The sequence below is a fragment of the Dendrobates tinctorius genome, unplaced genomic scaffold (assembly GCF_039654945.1).
Source record: "Dendrobates tinctorius isolate UK_male_01 unplaced genomic scaffold, ASM3965494v1 ptg000167l, whole genome shotgun sequence".
NCBI classification, from domain to species: domain Eukaryota; kingdom Metazoa; phylum Chordata; class Amphibia; order Anura; family Dendrobatidae; genus Dendrobates; species Dendrobates tinctorius.
Genome location: NW_027361834.1, coordinates 2,831,485 through 2,855,064, shown reverse-complemented (window position 1 = coordinate 2,855,064; position 23,580 = coordinate 2,831,485). Strand labels below are relative to the sequence as shown.

The following is a 23,580-nucleotide window of genomic DNA, read 5'->3' as shown; positions in this document are numbered from 1 at the left end:
TCTGTGTGTATTCCACAGCTGGGGTAGCGACCCTGGGAGCTCTTATGCAACATCTGCCATTATCCTGTCAGGTCAGCGGAAGGGTGAGACTCTGTAATGTGCACCATCTTGGGGAATTTTACCGAGACTGTTCCATGTGTTATCTGCCTGTTTTGTGGTTCAATAAAGTAATGCCATAATGTTTTACCCTCACCCTGTGTTGTCTGAGTAGCGATATGGCCACATTAATGGGAGAGCCGGAGTTAGGTGGGACGATCTCTGGTCCATGCGGTTCCGGCTAGCGGACTGGAGCGCTCACCGACACCCCGTTTCAAAACAACGAGCATCACTGATGACGCTTCGTTTCATGGAGGGGGCATGGAATGTTGCAGGGACCGCAACCCCTCTGCCTGATGACGCTTCGTTTCATGGCAGCCCCTCTGCCTGATGACGCTTCGATTCAGGGAAGGGGCATGGAATATTGCAGTGACCGCAGGCCTTCTGCCTGATGATGCTTCGTTTCAGGGAAGGGGCATGCAATGTTGCAAGGACCTCAGACCCTCCTCCTGATGACGCTTCGTTTGAGTATCCCAACATGCAGTAGGATTCTCAAACAAAATATCTTCAAAAAGTAAATGAAGGATAAAAAGAAAATCAGTTTGATTGTGTAGTTAGGGAAGGATGGGGAATTTATAACTCAAGTATATTAGAAAATAACTTTGATTATGGCACTAAATAGATAGGTATTTAGGATGAAAATTAATTTCAAACCATCCCTTTAATATTAAAAGGTGTCCAAAAAAGTCATTTTCTCTAACATCCATTTACTCTTACTAAATATGTCTCTAATTAATAATTTCTTGTCTCTTTAACGTTGTTTAGTCAATGAGTAACAAAGAATCCCACTAGTACACAATAAGACCTCCAAATATTCTCTAATATATGACAAACAATATTTGTTCTGCTTTAACAATATCAATGATAGTTCTGCACTTTTCAGTTTTTAATGAAGCAATGCAAGTTTTTTTTTCTCAAATATTTGTAACACTTTTTTCTCATCTTGTTTCCACTATTGCGGTTGGTGTGAATGCTACAGTCTGTAGTTGAGTCATCTCAATTATAGCAGCACAGAGTGTATCAGAAAAATGTTTGCTCTATAAAAAAGCATTATGACATGGCGAGGTATGGACATAGCCAGCTGAGATAAAATTGGTTATCTTCCTTAAACATTGACTTTCCTATTAAGACTCACTGAGATAATAGTGAGGGTTCCTGTATTGGCCTGACCATGTGGTCCATGTCCATTTATTTCAGTAGTCATCCTGTAAAGCTTTATTACTGTGGAAAAGGTTGTTGTGCTCACTAGAGGTCTCAGTACATCCACAGACACACCTGATTAGGAGACAGGGTTACTTTGTTAGATCAAATACTCTCTGTAATAAAATAAATATATACGTTGGTACATATTTTATTGTGCATTTGCTTCATAAATGCAAAATTATGCATTTTTCCAAACAGACTTCAACGAAAAAATGTTTTACAATTTTTTGCTGCAGAGTGTCTGTAATTGCTTCATCTAGCTGCTTTTCAGGACTGATGCAAATCAGTCAGTTCCTGGTTCTGATATCTTTCTTTGCTTTGCCTCCATTCTCAGATAACAACAGTGAGGGGATTGTACACATATCTTCACAGGGTGGAGAGAGAAGAAAGTATCTGCAGTCTCGGGGAGGGCAGACAATATAGGCTATAGGAAGAACAAAGCACATTTAGAGGAGATAAGTGGAAGAAAAAAATGTTGCTGCTATATGAGCAGTGAAGATAGCAGCACCTTGGATAGACACAGACCCTGACATCCAGCCTTAATTCCTGGGATCGACACTCCCACAAAGTAAAAATCTGAAACTTGTGGCAGGGTGAATGAATGAAGGAATGAAGACTGCTAACTGAGACTTATATATATAAATATGCAAAAATCTTTTTTTTTCCATGTCAGTGGTGTCCATAGCCTTTAAATCTTATTGGCCAAATGAAGCTGAGTGTCATTGTTGGCAATTATGTCACCAGCATGATTGATGTGTTCGATCAGCACCAATGAAATGTAGACTGCATGTGATAAGCAGGGAATAAAACTGGTTGCTGGTTAATAGCAGATATCTGACTAAGGCGGGGGTCACACTTGCAACTGCAGTGCAAGAAACTCGTGCGAGTCACTCTCCTCAATACCCGGCACTCGGGAACGGAGTGTGCGGTTGCATGTATTTCTGAACGCTCCGGTCCAGAGTTGCGTAATCATGAATGTTGTTTTAATGGTGTCATCCAGGACTATATTATTTTTATTATGAGCCAAAAAACTAACAGGCAGGTAGTTACTAAGTAGTTAGCAACTGGCTTAATTTTCTACCCGGCACCACCTCGGCTGCTGCGCATCAACAGAGCAGCTCTTCTTCCAGGCTGCTCCATTGACAGGGCGTGACTGCTGACGTCATGCTGGTTGACATCCGGATTCCTGCAGTTTTGCATTGAGGAGGACGCTTTCAATCAGTATGACATGCCCCTTTGACAGAACAGAGCGAAGGAGCAGCTCTGCTCTGTTGAGGAGACGTCAGCGGAAGCTACAGAATCACCAAGGGGAGTCAGTGATTGCACTGTGCTAGCAGAGAACTGCACTAGGCAGAAGAGGTAGATAGTTGCCAACTTAGGCCCACAGTAAAAAAAATAATGTAGTCCTGGATAACCCCTTTAGGAAAATTCTTAAATGTAAATGAGTGAAATGAACAGTAGCATATATAAAACAAACAAACAAACCTTTTTGCAAAATAACGTTAAATATCATAAATGCATTTAACATGTATAATATACAACACCTCAGTGTAAATCGGCTCATCCTGTTCACAGCATTGCGGAATAGAGAGATGGTCTTTAGAACCTGTGCTCGTATGTCGCTTATCTGCATTATTATTTGGGGGAAAAACATAAAAGATGTAAGACATGAAAACATTCGCATTTGTCCTTATTCTAACATTGTGTGGGAGGAAATACTGAAACCTATTTCCCTTGTCCCAGCGGTTCTTAATCTGTCATCAAGCAACACACATATAATATGTGGAGGAAGGTGTCAGCCTCGCAGGAGGTCATGGAGGCAAGTTGGAAATTTGTTACACTAACAAGTTCAAAATCGTGACATGGGTCACCCAGAGACCACAGACTTTATAATTTTGCAACAAGCTTTTACCTCCCTCGTAGTGTCAAAAGATAATAACATGCTACCACACGAGTCATTTAAACCTTTTCTTTACTTGCGTTTTGCCACCGCTGACTTGTCCAACACTATAAATAAGATTTGAAAGAGCAATCAGAGTCGTCGGTGGGGGGCTCCCACAATAGATGGAATCATACAGTTAAATTATACACCACATACAAACTAAATGTTGTGATTGTTTGGATAACTGTGGTCACCATTACGGCAAGTTTTCTATATATAATGTGTGGGTGTGACACCGTGTGGGTGAAATTCACCTGCGTCTCTGATGAAGCCCTGTTCTGCAGATTCTGCTCCATGATTCACAGATTTATTTTTGGGCCTTGATAAATGTGGATGGGTTTATTAAAGCTCTTTACACGGGAGCACACTAAAGCATCAGCTTCTTTGCTCCTTTTCCTGAAATAACGGAATTTTTTTTAGAACAGCCTCGTAATGCAAATTTCTAAAAGAGTTATGTTCTTTCCATGCATTCATTATTATTATTCCCGCTGATGTGCCTTAGTATAATTGTCAGCGTTGTTCTTTGTGCCGTGTTAATCTAAAAATATACTTCTTCCTTCTCCATGGAGGAAAATGTGGATCAGTTGCTTATTGCAATCAACCAGATTGTAGCTTTTATTCTCCAAGAAGACTTTAAAATATTGAAAGCTGGGATCTGATTGGTTCCCCATTTATTAGTGTTCATACATTTCCATCACATAAAAGAGCCAGCTGGCACTTGTCTCTTTTTTGCACCATATTATATGTATTTATCAGGGGTGGACATTGGGGCAACCAGCGTAGCTGCATAGAGATTTGAGAGGTAAGGCGGACAATTCCACCTTCAAAGCAGCAAAATTTTGTCACACACGTATAAAGGGGTGCAAAATGAAAAGTTGTTGAACTGCTTAACGGCCCCCTTCTGCCTGTGAATTCCCCCAAATAGTCATACAGTGGTCCTAGTCCCTGCCAGCCATGTTGTGATGACATCATGTCTATCAGTCACGTGACTGCTACAACCAATTATTCGCCTTAATAGTCACATGTCAGCTTGACTGCTAAGCTCAGTGATAGATGGATGTGACATCATTGTATGATCGGTGGGAACCACTGGCATGGCAATGGTTTGAATGATTGGCTGTTGGTGATTAATTCTTTTTTTTACTTTATTTATATAACTTCATTCTTTGACCACAATTATAGCCCCTAGAAAGGATCCATATGGATATAATTGATATAAGAAAAATTTCCTTGAGAGGGGACAGTGTGGGTGGTAAATGGTGCCCCCCCAAAAGAAAGAAAAGTCCTATTGCCCCCTCACACTCTTTGTTAGTCTCTTTATTAGTGTGTAGAGAATAGTGGTGGTGACCACGCCCCCAACACTGGCTGACCAATCACTCACCATTAGGGTCGGCTGTCAATTTCGCCGCCGCCACTCTCAATACACCAAATGGTGACTGAACCTGTCCCGGCGCCAACCCTATAACTGAAACCCGAACGTTACCGGGTGAACTAATGTTCATTTCCTCCTGGCAGTGGGGATCTAAGTGCCAGGCAGGTTCAGGACACTTTACCTGCAGATTAACCCTATATCTGTAGGTTAATAGTGTTTTTTTCACATGACAGGTTCCCTTTAAATAATATTTGTAAACTGTAGCACTTGTGTTCACCTCCCTAACTACCAGCGATTCCTCTTTTGCTTTTTTTTTAGCAAACCACACCCCTTTTGCAGGCCAGACTTTTGGCAATTATAGATCTGGAGACTTTAATCATTAATATGATTACTTAATTAGCGGCGGCAATGTATAGAACTAGTGGATTGTCATATATCAAATTGCAATACGAAAAGGTGGCAGTAGGTGTGAGTCTCAATTTTGCATCCTCAAGGATCTTTGTATTTTTCATGTAGTCCATAAACTGATAGGTTAATTGACTTTGTCTGAAAGTGGCCATAATATGTGTGAGATACGGGAAATAGATTTTGAATTCCAGCAGAAAGTGGGACTTGAAGGGGTTTTCCCTCTTCAGAAAACCTGTGTCCCCAGGTGCAGAGCTTTGATCGTCCTACCTGGGTCTAGTACTGCCCCAGTGTCTGTTGCTGGCAGCGATGACAGCTCTGCAGCCAGTCACTGAGTCACTGAGGTCAGCGGCTTGTACCATCTAAATTAGTGTAGGGAGGAGAAAAATGAGAGGGCGGGAAGAGGGAGACATACACCTGTGCTGCTACTTTATAATAGCTGTTTATTTCACTACAGAGCTGGATTCACAGTTACATTGCTTAGTATTGTCAAGTAAAATACTTCCTACTGCTTCTACTGCTCCTACACATGTAGTATATAAAGAGAAAAGAGCAAGATTCCCCCAAGTATATAACATACATCATAGCATCTAGTCTCTACCCACTACTCTAATTCAACTGTAAATGAGAAATGGAAAAATTGGTGAAAAATACAGAATAGAAGTCATAAAATGGCTAGAAATCCTTATTGATCAGTGATCTAATGATGAAGTAGTAGCATAAAGAGATGAGACTATTTGTAAAAGATAAATGATCATTTCATAATAAAGAAACTTCTAAGTGCAGTAGAAATGTTGATTTATGCTTGGTTGCAGAAATGCAACATGGAACTAAATTTTTACCAGCCTGGTATATTTGAATAAAGATTCATCAAATCTCATTTAAGACCAATATGGTCCCCATAAACAGTATACTTATTGTTAAAAGTATCAATAAAATGTTCACATTATGTTTTCAAGCTGAAATAGCATAAAAACAAATCTAAATACCTGGAAATATTTATACACCGAAAATAATAACAATAATAATAATAATAATAATAAGATATTTATGAAAATCATTGGCAGATGGCCTCATAATCTGATGGTCTAAGGGTGAAATACTCAAAGATGCTGTCCGGTCTAAAATGACAAGTCTGGAGTCATACTATGACTGCAGACTTGTGAATCCTCACATTGCACGCTGTGAGGATTCTCCAGTGTCAGCACCGGGAACCGCGGTCACGTGACCGCAAGTATGCGACATGTATAACACCGGCCAGAACCCGACTAGACTGTTTCCGGCTTTGCACAGTGCACAGGTCTTCAGCGTGTTGGATACAGTCTAGTCGGATTCTGGCCGTGGGTATGCATATTGCATGCTTGTGGCCATTCCCAGCGCTGACCACGGAGAATAGTGTGACTGCACACTTGTCAATTTAGACCACACAACCCCCTTAAGTATCAGAAATTAGATTAAAAATGGAAAGAAAAAATATTTGTGAAAAATAGTGATGGATTGTGTGATGTGAAATGCTAATAAAATAGATTTTGTATAGTTATGGACATGTTTTTATTACAGTTGGAAACATCTTATGCTTACTATTTTTATAGATTTTTGTTTTATTTCTTTTATAGGGATTTAACGTTCATACAGACTATATGCCTCTCCTAACCTCCCTGGCAGTGTATGGATGGCAACTGACATGTGTCCTTTCAACACCTATTGTTAAAACCAGTAGGTATGTATCAACATGTGCACCTAGAAATATGTGTTTCATACACACATACATCTTTTTAAATTCTTATGTAAGACAAGAAGAAAAGCTCCACTAAGCAGTGTCTATCCTCTCTTTCTTGGTGTTCTCGTAGACCATTGATGAAATAACGGTTTAACGGTTTGCCGTCACGATTCCTCCCCTCAGTGTGTCATGGGCACAGTGAGTGACAGCTCAGTCATCCAATCGGGTGCTCTCTTGGTATCTGACCCTGGAACATTTGACTACCCTGCCTCACGGCTTGCAATGAGTTACAGACTGGGGCATTACAATACCATTTTATTAAGAATTAATGCGACCTCATTTGAAATATGCAGTTCAGTTCTGAGCACCAGTTCATAGAAAGAATGCCCTAGAATGCCCATTTGAAAGGGGCTGGAGTCATGGAGTACTTTAGTTATAAGGAAAAATGTAAAGGATTAAAGAGGTTGTCCATTTTATCTTCGTTTAACAGATATGTTAGCGACTTCTTTTTTTGACAATAGAAGTGTGTCCAACCTATGAAACTTAAAGAGGGCCTGTGACCAAGCTACAAGTCTCCATCCTTTGCTCATATTTTATTCTGCTGCTGCACTGAATAGTAATTTTTTTTCTGAGAGATGTGGGTGGGGAATTTAGGCAACTCTGCATTATTAACTTCAAAGCAATGCCCTCTTGGTAAAAACCATAAACAGTAGCACTAAATAAAAAGTCACAAATCTCTAAAATTATGTGACGGATTTAATAAAAATGGAATACTCCTGGGCGCAGTGGGAATAAAATCTGAACAAAAACTGCTCTGGTGACAGCTCCTCTTTAAATATTAGTAAGTGCCATATAATGATGTCCCCAATGCCCAACGCTTCTTGACTAATATCCTGCTCTGCATCCTTTGTGTACAAACGGGAATTTTATTCAAAGAGCAGGAACAGTGGTTACACGGTGCTGACAATATGGTGAGCGGTGGCTGTTCATAGCCACATGCACCACCCCAATGACCGGAAGCGAGCAGCTGCTGCCAAAATAAGGCTTCATCTTCTCCCTGCTAGTGGAGAGAAAACTAGGAGACAAGAAGCGCAATATGGTCTTATCCGATGGTACAGAAAAATAAGAGATGTGAAACCTCTCACCTGGTATGGTTGCAAGCTAGCAACATGAAACAGCTGCCGTAAGTCACCGATCAAAGAAAGAGAAAATAGATGTGCAAGCCGGCAGTTTTGGGTTTTTGTCCTGATGAAGAGGTCATGTAGAACCTTGAAACGCGTTGATTTTTAAACCTGTAATATTAAACTTTTTGGATTTTACCTCTGCCTTGAGTGTTATCAGCAGCATAAGTGAAATACACCACCGGCTTGCATATCTATTTTTCTTATCTTCTCCCTGCTGCCATACTTCCAATTAGACTAAAAACATATTTAAAACAGTATTTACCTGCAGAATACAACTATGGCTGCACGTAAACACCTTTTTTTACTTTTGTTTTACAGGGAACCTGTAACCCTACCTGTAATAGAATGTGAATTAACATTCTTGGAAGGATTTACATGTCTGGATGGAGGCTCAGGAGCTGAGTTCCCTCCACACATGGCTGATGCTCTCTACATTACATGACCAGCATCTGTCTCTAACAGTCACTGGGCTGTGGCTGATAACCATTTAGATACTGCTGTCAATATCTGACAGAGCGCACTGGTTCCTATCATGCCTCCGTTTCACAAACGGACAGAACTGATGGGTTACCATGGCAGCTTGGTTGTCTTTTGAAGGCCTCTGTTGCCGCCATATTGGTACTCCTATGGAGCTCAGCCACAGGCTGACTTCCATAAAAGCATCCCATTTAGAATTTTTCCCCCTTTTTAGTACATTTTATGTCAAAATGAATGGTGTCATTCAAAACTACATCAACTGAAACATGAAAAAAGTTAAGCTCTTGGAAGAAGGTGAGGGGAAAAAAACAAAAGGGCAAAACTGAAAAATTCCATGGTTCTTGAAGGGTTAAAACAATTTAGTCTTGAGAAGAGATGTTTTAAAAATGTGCTAATAATATAATATTGTGAGGTTACCAAGGTGTAAAAAAGCTATCTACTTTAGAAATAAAGGAAAATGCAATTAGTTGAGATGAAGTAACTGTGTGTTTAACCATCATGATTTTTTTTGCTTAAAATTGACTTTACTGTATTTGTTATACCCCTGTAGGCGGTCATGCCACTTGCTCAATCACAGTGTTCCCCGTATGATTTCAAGCCCAAAGAGAATTAACCAAAATAAAGTAAAAACAAAACTAAATATCCAGGAAATACTTAGACACTTTACTCTGATGATCTGAGGTTGTCTGTCCTAAATTGACAAGTCTGCATTCACTGTGAGACTGCAGACTTGTGAATCAGTACATTGTATGCACTGTGAGGATTCTCTGGTGTCAGTACAGAGAACAGCGGTCACATAACCGCAGGTATGCAATATGCATACTCCTTACTAGTGATGGGCAAACCTGAACAGTAAAGTTTGGGGTCCTTACCAAACACCTAATGTTCGGGCACAGACTTATCCAGGAACCCCGTACATTGCGTGTTTTCCATGCTCTCATTTGCATGACAGCGTGAGAAACATCGGCAGCTCTGATCTTACCGCCGGTCAGAGAGCTGCGGTTCATCTGACAGCCAGCTGTGACCGGCAGTAAAAAGTTTAACTCCGATCACAGAGGCGTTGACTATTGTGAGTACTACTTCCATCAGCTTACGCCTACTGCCGCTAAAAACAGCAAGAGCAGACAGCGGCTGATGGGAGTATTTATCAGCCGACTCCTGCGCTATAAATAGATAATAAAAAAAAGTGTTTTTTTTATTTTTGATAACCAGCTTGGAAAAACTGACAGCTGCAGGATGCAACCCTCAGCTGTCAGCTTTATCATGCCTGCTAATCAAGAATAGAGGGGTTCCCACCCCATTTTTTAAAATTATTTAAATAATTAAAAAAAATGGAGTGGCGTCCCACCCCTTTTTAAGAACCAGCCAAACTAAAGCAGACAGTTGGGGGCTGGTATTCTTAGGCTAGCAAGAGGCCATGGATATTGGTCCTCCCAGACTAAAAATAGCAGCTCGCAGATGCCCCAGGAAAGGCTCATCTATTAATTAGATGCAGCAATTCTGGTGCTTTGCCCTGCTCTTCCCACTGGCTGTGGTGGTTGCAACTGGGGTTCATATTTCTGGGGTTGATGTCACCTTTTCTATTTTCCGGTGACATCAAACCCAGCAGTTAGTAATGAAGAAGTGTCTTACAGATGAATCTCCATTACTAACCCCATATTGTCAATAAAAAACACCCAGAATAAAGTCCTTTATTTGAAATAAAAATATAAACTGTTTTGCAAATGTATTAAAAAAATAGCAAACCCAGTTATACTCTCCTTACGCCCATTCCATTGAAGCTCTGGTCTCCTGTAAAAAAGTCTCACAATGCAGTGCTAAGCTCAGTGAGTTTACCTGTCACAGGGTTACTGCGACAGAGAGGAGCCAGAAAACCACAGAGTCTGATTGCTCCTACTCCTGCGCTGAAAAGAAGCACTTCACCTTCTTTTTAAATGGTGTAAATTTCTTTTTGCATTACAGGGGTTAATCATCCATGTTGGTAGCTATGGGAGTCTGGGCTCTCAGCTGAGCAGGGTTAGCCATTCCTACCCCCTATCCCCTATATAATCTGGGACCTAAATTACACACATTGTCAGAGCTAGCTTAGGCTAGTTTCACACTAGCGTTTATTCCATGCAGCGCACGGCGCCGCTAAGCCCCGCCCCCTGCCGGCTCCCTGCCCGCCCCATCTGGTTATCGCCGCCTACTATCGCACATGGACGCTTGCGATCTGCGCACCCTATCTTTAGCATAGGGTGCGCAGATCGTGCTCTGGCCGTGCGCTAGTAGGATTTTGGCGTGCGCTGCGCACTTTTGAAGGTGTGCCGAGCGTGCCGAAGTGCAACATGCTGCGTTCGGCGCACACGGGCGCACCTTCAAAAGTGCGCAGCGCACGCCAAAATCCTACTAGCGCACGGCCAGCGCACGATCTGCGTACCCTATGCTAAAGATAGGGTGCGCAGATCGCAAGCGTCCATGTGCGGTCCACGTACAGCACACCCCGACGCGCGTTTTGGATTAAATCCTTTGTCAGGGGATCCGCTGCACCGTGAGACTTTTTCTAACGGTGTTAGCGGTGATCTCACTTACGTCACCACAGTTCATCAGCCTGGCTCACACTGAAGTGAGCTGGGAATGCTGCCTCAGTGGACTGTGGTAACCTCGATAATGTCACCATTAATCACTGCTGTGCTCACAGCAGCTCATTCTCTCATGCTTTTCAGCCTGGATGGTCCTATCTTGGCACCGTCCAGGTTGAAAACTAATTATCGCAAACATGGATTACGGTGTGTATGTCGGACAGGTGAGGGCTATTGTTTTTAATTTTCTTTTTTTTACGGGGACAAGTGCTTCAATGGAATGGGTGTAAGGTGAGTATAACTGTGTTTGATATTTTTAAATACATTTTTTAAAAGGTGTGTATTTTTAGCGCAAATATAAAACTTTTTTCTGTATGTTTTTTTTTTACTATTGGGTTAGTAACTGCTGGGTTTGATGTCACCAGAAAATTGAAAGGACTTTATTCCAAGTGCTTTTTTATTGACAACTAGCTGAAGAGCCCGGCGCTGCCCGGGCATAGTAACTAACTGTGGTTAGTTATAACAAATTATAATAATCCTCCATCCCATAGGCCAATGCCCATATACCCATCACACATGCACGATCCCATAGGCCCGTGCCCATATACCCATCATACATATCCTCCATCCCATAGTCGAGTGCCCATATACCCATCCTCCATCCAATAGTCCCATGCCCATATACCCATCATACATATCCTCCATCCCATAGTCGAGTGCCCATATACCCATCATACATCCTCCATCCCATAGTCGAGTGCCCATATACCCATCACACATCCTCCATCCCATAGTCCCGTGCCCATATACCCGTCATACATAGCCTCCATCCCATAGTCCCGTGCCCATATACTCGTCATACATATCCTCCATCCCATAGTCCCGTGCCCATATACTCGTCATACATATCCTCCATCCCACAGTCCCGTGCCCATATACCCATCATACATATCCTCCATCCCATAGTCCCATGCCCATATACCCATCATACATATCCTCCATCCCATAGTCCCGTGCCCATATACCCATCATGCATATCCTCCATACCATAGTCCCGTGCCCATATACCCGTCATACATATCCTCCATCCCATAGTCCCGTGCCCATATACCCGTCATACATATCCTCCATCCCATAGTCCAGTGCCCATTTACCCGTCATACACATCCGCCATACCATAGTCCTGTGCCCATATACCCGTCATACATATCCTCCATCCCATAGTCCCGTGCCTATATACACGTCATACATATCCTCCATCCCATAGTCCAGTGCCCATATACCCATCACACATCCTCCATCTCATAGTCAACCATTATGACATCATAATGAGCGGCGGCAGGGCTTGCAACCTACGATGACATCAGCGTCGCCATGGCAACCATTGTGACATCATAATGAGGGGCGAGGCTTGATATGCACACACTGCTTCCCCAGTATGCAAATGCCCATATACCCATCACACATCCTCCATCTCATAGTCAACCATTATGACATCATAATGAGCGGCGGCAGGGCTTGCAACCTATGATGACATCAGCGTCGCCATGGCAACCATTGTGACATCATAATGAGGGGCGGGGCTTGACGTGCACACACTGCTTCCCCAGTATGCAAATAGGGGCATTGTGACATCACAATGAGGGGCGGGGCTTGACGCGCACACACTTTTTCCCCCAGTATGTAGATAGGGGCAAAATTGTTTGGTGAATTGGAACGCACGGGGTTAAAATTTCGCCTCACAACATAGCTTAGGACGCTCTCGGGGTCCAGACGTGTGACTGTGCCAAATTTTGTGGCTGTAGCTGCGACGGTGCGGATGCCTATCCCGGACATACACACATACACACACATACATACATACACACATACATACACACTTTGAGCTTTATATATTAGATATGGCTATGGTATTAGTAATGGAGAGGCATCTTATAGACTCCTCTCCATTACTAACTGCTGGGCTTGATGTCACCTAAAAATGTAAAGGTGACATCAACCCCACAAATATAAACCCCAGTTGCCACCATTACAGAGCAAGTGGAAAGAGCCAGGCAAAGCACCAGAATTGTTGTATCTAATAGATGCACCTTTTGTGGGGTGCTATTATTAGGCTGGGGGGTCAATATCCATAGCCCCTTACCAGCCTGAGAATACCAGCTGTCTGCTTTAGCTTGGCTGGTTGTCAAAAATGGGGTGGGACAGCACTCCATTTTTTTAAATTATTTATTTAAATAAAACGGGGTGGGAACCCCTCTATTCTTGAAAACCAGCCATGATAAAGCTGACAGCTGAGGATTGCAGCTCACAGCTGTCAATTTTGCCATGCTGGTTATCAAAAATAAAAAGACCCCACATCATTTTTTTTACATTTATTTATAGTACAGGCTCTGGCTGATGAATACTCTCACTGTTATTAGTGGCAACATTATTAGCAGCAGCAGGCATAGACTGATGAAGTAGTACTCTCTCATCAATCAACGCCTCTGTGACGAGAGGTAAACTTTTTATCACCGGTCATAGCTGCTGGCTTACGCTGTCATCTGACCGCAAATCTCTGACCACTGTTAATAATCTTACTACTGATCAGAGGCAGTGTTTGCCACACTGCAGATGACAGCGTGGCAAACAACGGATTTTTAGGCCACCTATTCATCTCAATGCTGTCTGGGTTTGGGTACTGTTCTGGTACCCGAACAAAACTTTTTTAAATATTCGTCCAAACCCACCAGACTTAAACATCCAGGGGTTTGCCCATCACTACTCCTTACCAAAATCTGACTAAACTTTTTCCGGAGTACTCAATGCAAGTGTATTGTGTGAGGCCGGAAATGGTCTAGTCGGTTTCTGGCCGGCAGTGTGCATATCGCCTACTTGCAGTCACAAGACTGCAGTTCCTGGCGCTGATGCCAGAGAATCCTTGCAGCGCACAGTGCGTGAGATGTGAGAATTCACAAGTCTGCAGTCACATAGAGTGATTGGCATACTTGTCATTTTAGACCTGGCAACCTTTTTAATGCCCAGGTCATCTCAATGTAATGGATACATTCGGTCCGATCATTGAACAGGTGTGCATTGTTATCTCTCTACTATAAAGTGAACATATAAGAACAAGTATGGACACGTAAGACAGTTTTAGATTTTCACTACCAGGATATTTTTCTTGTAGAAACTAAATTCATTTAATACATATTTTTCATGACTAAATCTGTAAGAAAAATATTCCTTACTGAATAAAGATGACGCATTTTATTACAATTCCAGATTTCTGTGAATAATTTGCTGTTGGTAGACAGAGGTCATATTAAACTCATTTGTGAGTTGTCAGCTTGCAGGAACATCCGTAGGCAGCCTGAGCACATGGTAAATTGAAGTCCATCGTCTATAAGTGGAAGAAATAATTGTCAGGATATTTTTTATCATGCTGGTACTCTAAAATGTGAAAAGGGAACATTATCTTATTTTTGTAGCAGCATGTATACTGTACAAGAAAACGTTATTTGAAGAGATTATCTTGAGATTATCTTGATTATCGTGAAAGACAGCTAAAATTTCATCAGTGTAAAGGCCCCTTTACATTTAGCGATGCACCAGCGATCCTGACCACGATACGTCCCGGTCAGGATCGCTGGTGCATCGCTAAATTGTCGCTAGTGAGCTGCCACACAGGCAGATCTCACCAGCGATATAGCGATGCTCGGCGGTCGTATTTACCTTTCAGACGAAGCGATGACCGCCGTCTTCCGTCCGCATCCATAGCTCGCTCGTCGGCGCCAGCAGGAAACCGACGACAAGAAATGGACGTGGACGATCTCGCGAGATCAGCGATAGCCAGCGGGGGAGCCGGTCGGAGGTAAGTATCACATGAAGCGATATCGCTGCTGCGTCACAAAATCGGTGATGCTTTAGCGATGTGTAAAGCCCCCTTAAGGCCACGTTCACACAGTAGTATTTTGGTCACTATTTCACATCACTGTTTGTAAGCCAAAACCAGGAGTGGGTGATAAATACAGAAGTGGTGACGTGTCTCTATTATACTTTTCCTCTGATTGTCCCACTCCTGGTTTTGGCTTACAAATACTGATGTAAAATACTGACCAAACACTGAACATGTGACCGTGGCCTCCGGGCTTGTTATGCAATGCTAACAAAATGAGGGTTAGTAACAGAACACCGCACTTACAGGGGTTCTACGATAATTGAAAAAAAAAGAAAATTGTCATTCCAAATATCTTTAATCAGCAAATCAAAACTAGTTTTTCATGTGGAGCGTATTCATATTTACAGAAACCAATTTGAGTAAAACTGAAGATTTTGTAAGGAAAGCTATATTATTAACTTTTACTTTCATGTTATGGGTTAAACAAAATTTTGGAAATTGTTCTTTTTGTTCAGTGAGATGTTGATTAAAATCTTACATTTTAAAGAGGGTGTACTCATTTATGCTGAGCACTGTATAAAGTTGAATGAATAATAAATAGATTATTTTGTAACATTTATCTAACTATTAGTTTATAGTTGTAATGGTGTCACCTGGCTTAAACAATTCATCAATTCATGTGCATTGATTAATAAAAAAATGATGTCCTACATGATTATCTTTCAAAACCCATGATTCCCCTGGGCCAATAGTGTCGTGCTCTTACAGGATTATTAGAAATAGTTAAAATTGCAATGTGCTTGTAAAAACAATGAACTTTGCAGATGACTGATTATTAAAAATTTTATCACGGCGGTTTTGACTTTTAGGCCGGGGTCACACTTGCGAGAAACTCGCACGAGTCTCGCCTCTCAATACCCGGCACTGCTGCCGGCACTCGGACCGGAGCGCTCAGCTGCATAGAAATACATGCAGCCGCACACTCCGGTCCCGAGTGCTGGCGGTAGTGCCGGGTAGTGAGAATCGTGTGTGTTTCTCTGCAGTTTATTAGCAGTAGATTGTTTCCTAAGCAAGGAACTCATCACTTGCAAGCTCTGCTCAGAAGCAGGTGAAATTGCTGGATCCAGCCACCGTCAGGACCACTTTGCTTCTTGAATGCCGCAGAGGCTAGCTGCTTCTGCTCACAGTTTGGAGATTGCACAATCATCAGAGAACTGTCAATCATCAGGAGCACCTGCCTCCCGGCAATCAGGAAAGTGAGAGGCAGAGAAGCAGCTGCGCTCCTGATAATCTATGTTGAGAATAACCCTTTGGGCTCATACTCACTTGCAAGAAACACGGCTGAGTCTCGCATGGTAATACCCGGCACTGCCGCCTGCACTCATAAGCGGAGCCTCCGGCTGCATGTATTGCTATGCAACTGCACGCTCCACTCCCGAGTGCCAGTGGCAGTGTCGGGTATTACCATGCGAGACTCAGCCGTGTTTCTCACAAGTGAGTATGAGCCCTTAGGAATGAAGTTTGCTGCTGCATTGATCACTTGTTATCATGACATTGTGACATCATTGAAGGCAACATGTCAGCATTATCATAGGACAGCAACTTTCTACCATTTTTAAGCTTTTCATTTCCATCTTCTAAGCAGCCCTGCAGGGAAAGAGAGATGCTGCTAGACATCCATTTCCATTCAGCTAACATAAGAGAAGAATATTGTCCTCATTTAGTATCAGTAGGCGTTTATTGTAAGACTGCAGATTTTGCTTTAGCCCACTGGGTACAAATAATGAAGGAAAATCCAGCATGAAATTAGAAAGGTCTAAAATTATTAAAGAACGTAATTGAAACTCACATTTAACCATTTGACAATCAAACAGCTAAAGCTGCGAATTGAGAGTTTACCTTTTCTAAAAAATGCTACTACTTTTTTCCATTATGTTCTTGATGTATTCATAGCAATGGCATTTCATTGGAAACAATGAATTGCTGTAAATGTGAATGCATTTTGCAAGAATACAAAATCATGAACACAATTTTTTTTTTAAGCTTTGTTCTAATGACTATTTGTTCAACCCTTAAAACTAGGCATCGATTATAAAAGGGGTTTATGAAAATACAAAAAAACAGTCTGTCTCACAACACCATCCTGTATATACTGTAGGCTGTGCCCCATTCACTTGATTGAAACTGAGCTTCAGTAACAGACACCACCCACAGCCATTGTCTGTGTCCTTTTCATTATATCAGACATCCCCTTTAATATAAACATTCTTTAATGCACATGTAAACATTTTTTTCATGTAGACAAAACCTAACATGAAAGCAAAATGAGCATATACCCTGTAGTATGTAAATAGTACTAGTTAATGCAAATAACATAGAGTACTTAGTTAACACTATTTTGATTAAAAAAAGCTTAAGTATAGATGGAGGCAGAGCATGACCTAGGCCTCAGAGATTTGCCCATGGGAAGCAATATAGATTAAATGCTTATCTCAAAATCTCAAAAAGGGGGAGTCATGCCCTTGTTTGTACAAAGTACAACAAACTACAGAGAAAAAAAAGAAATGAGCTGGAACACAAGTTGGTATACATGTAGCGTGTAGGAGCACGTTCATACTGTGGCCATGTAACAGACAAATCCTAAGATAAAAACAAAATTATAATTTATATATATATACACCCACTCCCTGGATTGAGTAAATTTTAATAGTACATATAACTAATATAGAGTACTTTGTTAACACTATTTTGATTGAAAAAGTGTAAACGCCGTCCATCTATATTGAGGTTGGCTGAAAAAAGGTGAGGTTTTAATGCTAGAGGACAAGGCCATCCAGATTGGATACACCTTGTCGCGGTGGGATGGCTTTTACTCTTTTTGATCAAAATAGTGTTAGCTAAGCAACTTGCTGTATATACTCGAGTATAAGTCAACCCAAGTATAAGCCAAGGCACCTAATTTTACCACGGAAAACTGGGAAAACTTATTGGCTCAAGTATAAGCTGGTATTCATTGTCCCAATGTGGTAGGGGGGGGGCAGGATTGGGGGGTGGACCACTGCTTACCCTGTCCGAATGACACAGACACCAGGCGATGCAAGGACGAGGCGGAGACAGATTTCAATAGTAACAGTTCTGGATTTATTCGTCGTCCTCCTGACGACCACAACCACGCACCACAGCCTCCTAACAGTTCTCTGTCTCCAGGCCCGGGTACCTGCACCTTTGCTCCAGTCGAAGTAACGTCCCTCGCGGATCTTTCGCTGGGGCTGTCCTAGACCAATCTACCACCAGCGCTTCACCTGCCCGAGGTCGTCGTCCAATTGGTACCACCTGGGCCTCGTCTGTCCTGCGGTCCGTCGGTCCATTATCTCTCTCTCATTAGTATGGCATTTGGCAAATAATAATTATGGTAATCCTAATTGACCTAAAACGGGAAAGGTTTATTCTGATTTCATGTCAGATATTGAGAAAAACATGCATATGTGTCTTTTTATATAGTGTATGTAAACAACTGGATTCAACTATATATTATATACACAGTGCCTTGTGAAAGTATTCGGCCCCCCTGGAATTTTTCAACCTTTTCCCACATATCATGCTTCAAACACAGATACCAAATGTAAGTTTTTGGTGAAGAATCAACAACAAGTGGGACACAATTGTGAAGTTTTTTTTGGAAATTCAAAAACTGAAAAGTGGGCGTGCAATATTATTCGGCCACTTTACTTTCAGTGCAGCAAACTCACTCCAGAAGTTCATTGTGGATCTCTGAATGATCCAATGTTGTCCTAAATGACTAATGAAGATAAATATAATCCACCTGTTTGTAATCAAGTCTCCGTATAAATGCACCTGTCTGTGATAGTCTCAGGGTTCTGTTTGATACACAGAGAGCATCATGAAGACCAAGGAACCCAATAGGCAGGTTCGTGATACTGTGTGGAGAAGTTTAAAGCCGGATTGGGATACAAAATGATTTCACAAACTTTAAACATCCCAAGGTGCACTGTGCAAGCGATCATATTGAAATGGAAGGAGTATCATACCACTGCAAATCTACCAAGACCCGGCCGTCCCTCTAAACTTTCATCTCAAACAAGGAGAAGACTGATCAGAGATACAGCCAAGAGGCCCATGATCACTCTGGATGAACTGCAGAGATCTACAGCTGAGGTGGGACAGTCTGTCCATAGGACAACAATCAGTTGTATATTGCACAAATCTGGCCTTTATGGAAGAGTGGCAAGAAGAAAGCCATTTCTCAAAGATATCCATAAAAAGTGTAATTTAAAGTTTGCAACAAGCTACCTGGGAGACACACCAAACATGTGGAAGAAGGTGCTCTGGTCAGATGAAACCAAAATCAAACTTTTTGGCAACAATGCCAAACGATATGTTTGGCGTAAAGGCAACACAGCTCATCACCCTGAACACACGATCCCCACTGTCAAACATGGTGGTGGCAGTATCATGGTTTGGGCCTGCTTTTCTTCAGCAGGGACAGGGAAGATGGTTGGAGCCAAATACAGGACCATTCTTGAAGAAAACTTGTTGGAGTCTGCAAAAGACCTGAGACTGGGATGGAGATTTGTCTTCCAACAAGACAATGATCCCAAACATAAAGCAAAATTAAGATAAAGGGGCCGAATAATATTGCACTCCCCACTTTTCAGTTTTTGAATTTCCAAAAAAATGTAAAATAACCAATATATTCCGTTCACCTTCACAATTGTGTCCCACTTGTTGTTGATTCTTCACCAAAAATATACATTTGGTGTCTTTATGTTTGAAGCATGATATGTGGGAAAAAGTTGAAAAGTTCCAGGGGGCCGAATACTTTCAAAGGCACTATATAAATATATATATACATATATATATATATATATACGCACACACACATGGATAACCCACATGGGGCGCAGGGATACTCTGTTACAGGCCGGTTCTTATGGGGATGTGTCACGGCAGCAGTGACCTGGTCCATGGTGGCCCTGGGCGTCCAATGAAAATGATTATAAAAGGAGAAGTAAAGTTTATAAGGGGTTAATTCGTTACGCCACCTGTGGTACTCGGCAATAAGGTGATGGCTGATGCTGCTTGAAGAGACCACTGGGGCTGTTGATGATGCAGCAGAGCTGGTACAGCTCTCCACAGGTAGAGCCAAGTCCCAGGGCAATTATATTATAAAAGATGGTGATGATGGATGTAATTCAGGGCAAGTGACGCAGTAAATAACTCTGAGCACACAGCAGGGCAACAGATTCCTTTACCTTTACTGGCTGTTCTGAGGTGCAGACTGGAGCACTGGTACAGGTGGAAATGGAGATCCGGGCAGCCTTGAAGCAATTTAGGATCCCCTAAGCCAGATGGTGTTGGATGCCTCCTCACTGCGCTGTTCTCTGAGGTCCTTGCTGCCTGAAGCTATGCTCAGTCCTCTGTTCCTTACTGTTCTTTAGTCCTTGCCTGTATGGCAGGCATCTTGAGCCTTTTACAGGTGTCACTCCTTCGTGGTGGCTTCGGCTATGGTATGCTGCTGTGCCTTCAGGTGTGTGATGGGGCCAGGAGGCCTGCAGTCTCCTGCCCTCTGGATTTGGCTGCTGGGACTGTTGTACCCATGCAGCCACGGACTCCAGCGTCTGGTGTCAAGCGCTCTTCCCTGGGGTGAGCTTGGTCACAGCTCCTATCCCCAGTCTTTCCTAAACTTCCACTTTCCTCTCTCTTCACTCTGCTCTTGGGACAAGCTCCTCACAACTCTTGTCCCCTGTACAGACTCTCACAGACTACAACTCACTAACTCCACCTCCAGCCCAGAACTTATAGGAAAGCTCCCCTGAAACTGGGTTTAGATCTCTCCTTTTGGTCTGGAGTAGGAAAAGTGTTGGATGTTGGTATTAACTGGCTAAGGGACCCCTCCTTGCTTCCAGGCATGTCATTACCCCCGTGAGGGAGGCAGTGCCACTGTGGCAACCGGACTCCTGGGGTGCCACACACACAATACATGTTTTGTATCTGGTAGATATATGTTGCTTATACTGATTTCTCTTGGAGAGTAAACCACTGACTTTAAAGAGCATTTACACTTACTTTTTGGTACCTGGTGTAAATGCTGCTGTCCTCCTGAATCTTGCATTGTTCATTTTTGCACCTCTCCATTTTTTATTTCTGACCTCCATTTCTTTGTGTATGTTCTTTGTTATTGAAGTAGGCACGGGGCACAGTCTTCAACTTTTCTCGAGATACCTTCTCAAGGACCATGCCCATTTTGGAAAAAAAAAAAAAATAAAAATAAAAATATATATATATATATATATATATATATATATATATATATATATATATATTATCTATATAAAAATGAATGTATGTATGTGTGTATCACCAACCAATCACAAAGCATCTTTCATTTCACCAGAACTGTTCAAAAGAAGCTCAGCTGTGATTGGTTGCTATGATCAATAGTTTTCCTTGCAACCAATCACTAAGCATCTCTCATTTCACCAGAGCTGGTTAAAAGTAGCTGAGCTGTGATTGGTTGCTATGAGCAAGTTTTACCCCTTGACAACACCTCAGCAGACACTGACATGGTGGGAGAAATCTAGCATCCCCAGGAACAGGAGCACAGAGCACATGACAGAAATGAATCACCCCCTCCCATGGATCATTGGTATGCAAGTTAGGGCAAATCCACTCAGCGTTTTGGTACTGACCCAAGGCCTTTCTTAAAGGGATCTCCGGTATGGAAGGTAGGGCAAATCCATCCAGTGCTTTGGTTCTGACCCCATGCCTCTCTTAAAGGGATCCTCGGTATGGAAGTCAGGGCAATTGCCTTCAAATGCTCTGGTACTGACCCCAAGCTCTCTTAAAGGGATCTCCTGTACGGAAGTTAGGGCAAATCCCTCAGTTCTCTGATTCTGACCCCAGGGTTCTATTAAAGGGATCATTGGTATGCAAGTCAGGGCAAATCCACTCAGCGCTCTGGTTCTGATCCCAGGCTTTCTTAAAGGGATCTACGGTATGGAAGTTAGGGTAAATCCATCAGCGCTGTTGTTCTGACCCCAGTCTCTCTTAAAGGAATCATTGGTATAGAAGTTAGGGCAATTCTACTCAGCGCTCTGGTTCTGATTCCAGGCCTCTCTTAAAGGAATACCCGGTATGGAAGTTAGGACCATTCCACTCAGCGCTCTGGCTCTGACCCCAGGCTGACGGGATGATGTGGGATATTAGGGGTAGTAGTCCGGTGGCTCTGGCTGACAGGATGATGTGGGATATTAGGGGTAGTAGTCCGGTAGCTCTGGCTGACGGGATGATGTGGGATATTAGGGGTAGTAGTCCAGTGGCTCTGGCTGACGGGATGATGTGGGATATTAGGAGTAGTAGTCCGGTAGCTGTGGCTGACGGGATGATGTGGGATATTATAGTGAATGTGGTTATGCGGAGTGGGCGGGGCTATACACTCAGCTTTTTATATAAATATATATATAATCATTATAATTTGTTATAACTAACCATAGTTAGTTACTATGCCCGGGCAGCGCCGGTCTCTTCAGCTAGTATCTATATATATATATATATATATATATACTGTGTATATATATATATATATACACAGTATATATAGACACAGAAAAGAGGAAGCCATATCATAGGAAAAAGGAGGTATAGAAGCAAAAAACGAACAATGCTAAATTAAAAAGAAAAGTAGTATTTACAGCAGGTAAACATTAGATATTTTTAGCACATGACAGGTCCTTTCTAAAAGGCAAAGAGGTCCACACATTGCATACCCAGCTGGAACATCTTCCAGTCAAATCACATATACTGGGTTCCTCCTGAGATGTACTTACATATATGTCCAGAAAAATTGAAAATAGGGAACCAGTTTACTATCGATATCAGTGCTAAGATAATGCCATTAAGTGTCCTTTGGGGCAAATTTTGGACATGGCCCCTCCCCAACATGTTGTTCAGATATATGGGCCCCTGAACTGCTCTAAATCCCATAAAGACATGTGTGTTCAACCCCCCATCCATAGAAAAAAAAGAATACAGATAAAGTATATGAATCTCACAGAAAACTCAGCAATAAGATTATTTTCTAGGTAATTCTTCTAAATAAGAGTCCAAGTAGCAATAATATCACCATATTGTTACTGAACAAAGTCCACTGAAAATGTGCACTGTTAATACAGTGACTACTAACTAGTGATGTCTCGAGTTGAAGTTATTTATGTACGCTTTCCTTCTTCATCTAGCTCAGACCGCCATGACTACTTTCAACCACAACCTGTCTCTCCAGAAAGTAACACACAGTTATCTATGGCTAATTGCACTTGTGTATGTGTGTATGTGTGTATATATATGTATGTGTATATATATACTAGCTGAAGGGCCCGGCGCTGCCCGGGCATAGTAACTAACTGTGGTTAGTTATAGCAAATTATAATTATCCTCCATCATACATATCCACGATCCCATAGGCCCGTGCCCATATACCCATCATACATATCCTCCATCCCATAGTCGAGTGCCCAGTCCCATACCCATATACCCATCACACATCCTCCATCCCATAGTCCCATGCCCATATACCCATCATACATATTCGCCATCCCATAGTCGAGTGCCCATATACCCATCACACATCCTTCATCTCATAGTCCCATGCCCATATACCCATCATACATATCCTCCATCCCATAGTCCCGTGCCCATATACCCATCATACATATCCGCTATC

At 42.2% G+C, this 23,580-nt stretch overlaps 1 protein-coding gene across 2 annotated transcripts in view; it reads left to right on the top strand.

Moving 5' to 3' along the window:
* The window catches only part of RFTN1 (raftlin, lipid raft linker 1), a 480,896-nt gene that overhangs the window by 436,728 nt on the left and 20,588 nt on the right, over nt 1-23,580 (top strand). For both annotated transcript variants that reach the window (XM_073550730.1, XM_073550731.1), the window contains one exon: nt 6,635-6,738. In XM_073550730.1, coding sequence (XP_073406831.1) covers nt 6,635-6,738 — 104 coding nt within the window. The remainder of the gene's footprint in view (nt 1-6,634; nt 6,739-23,580) is intronic.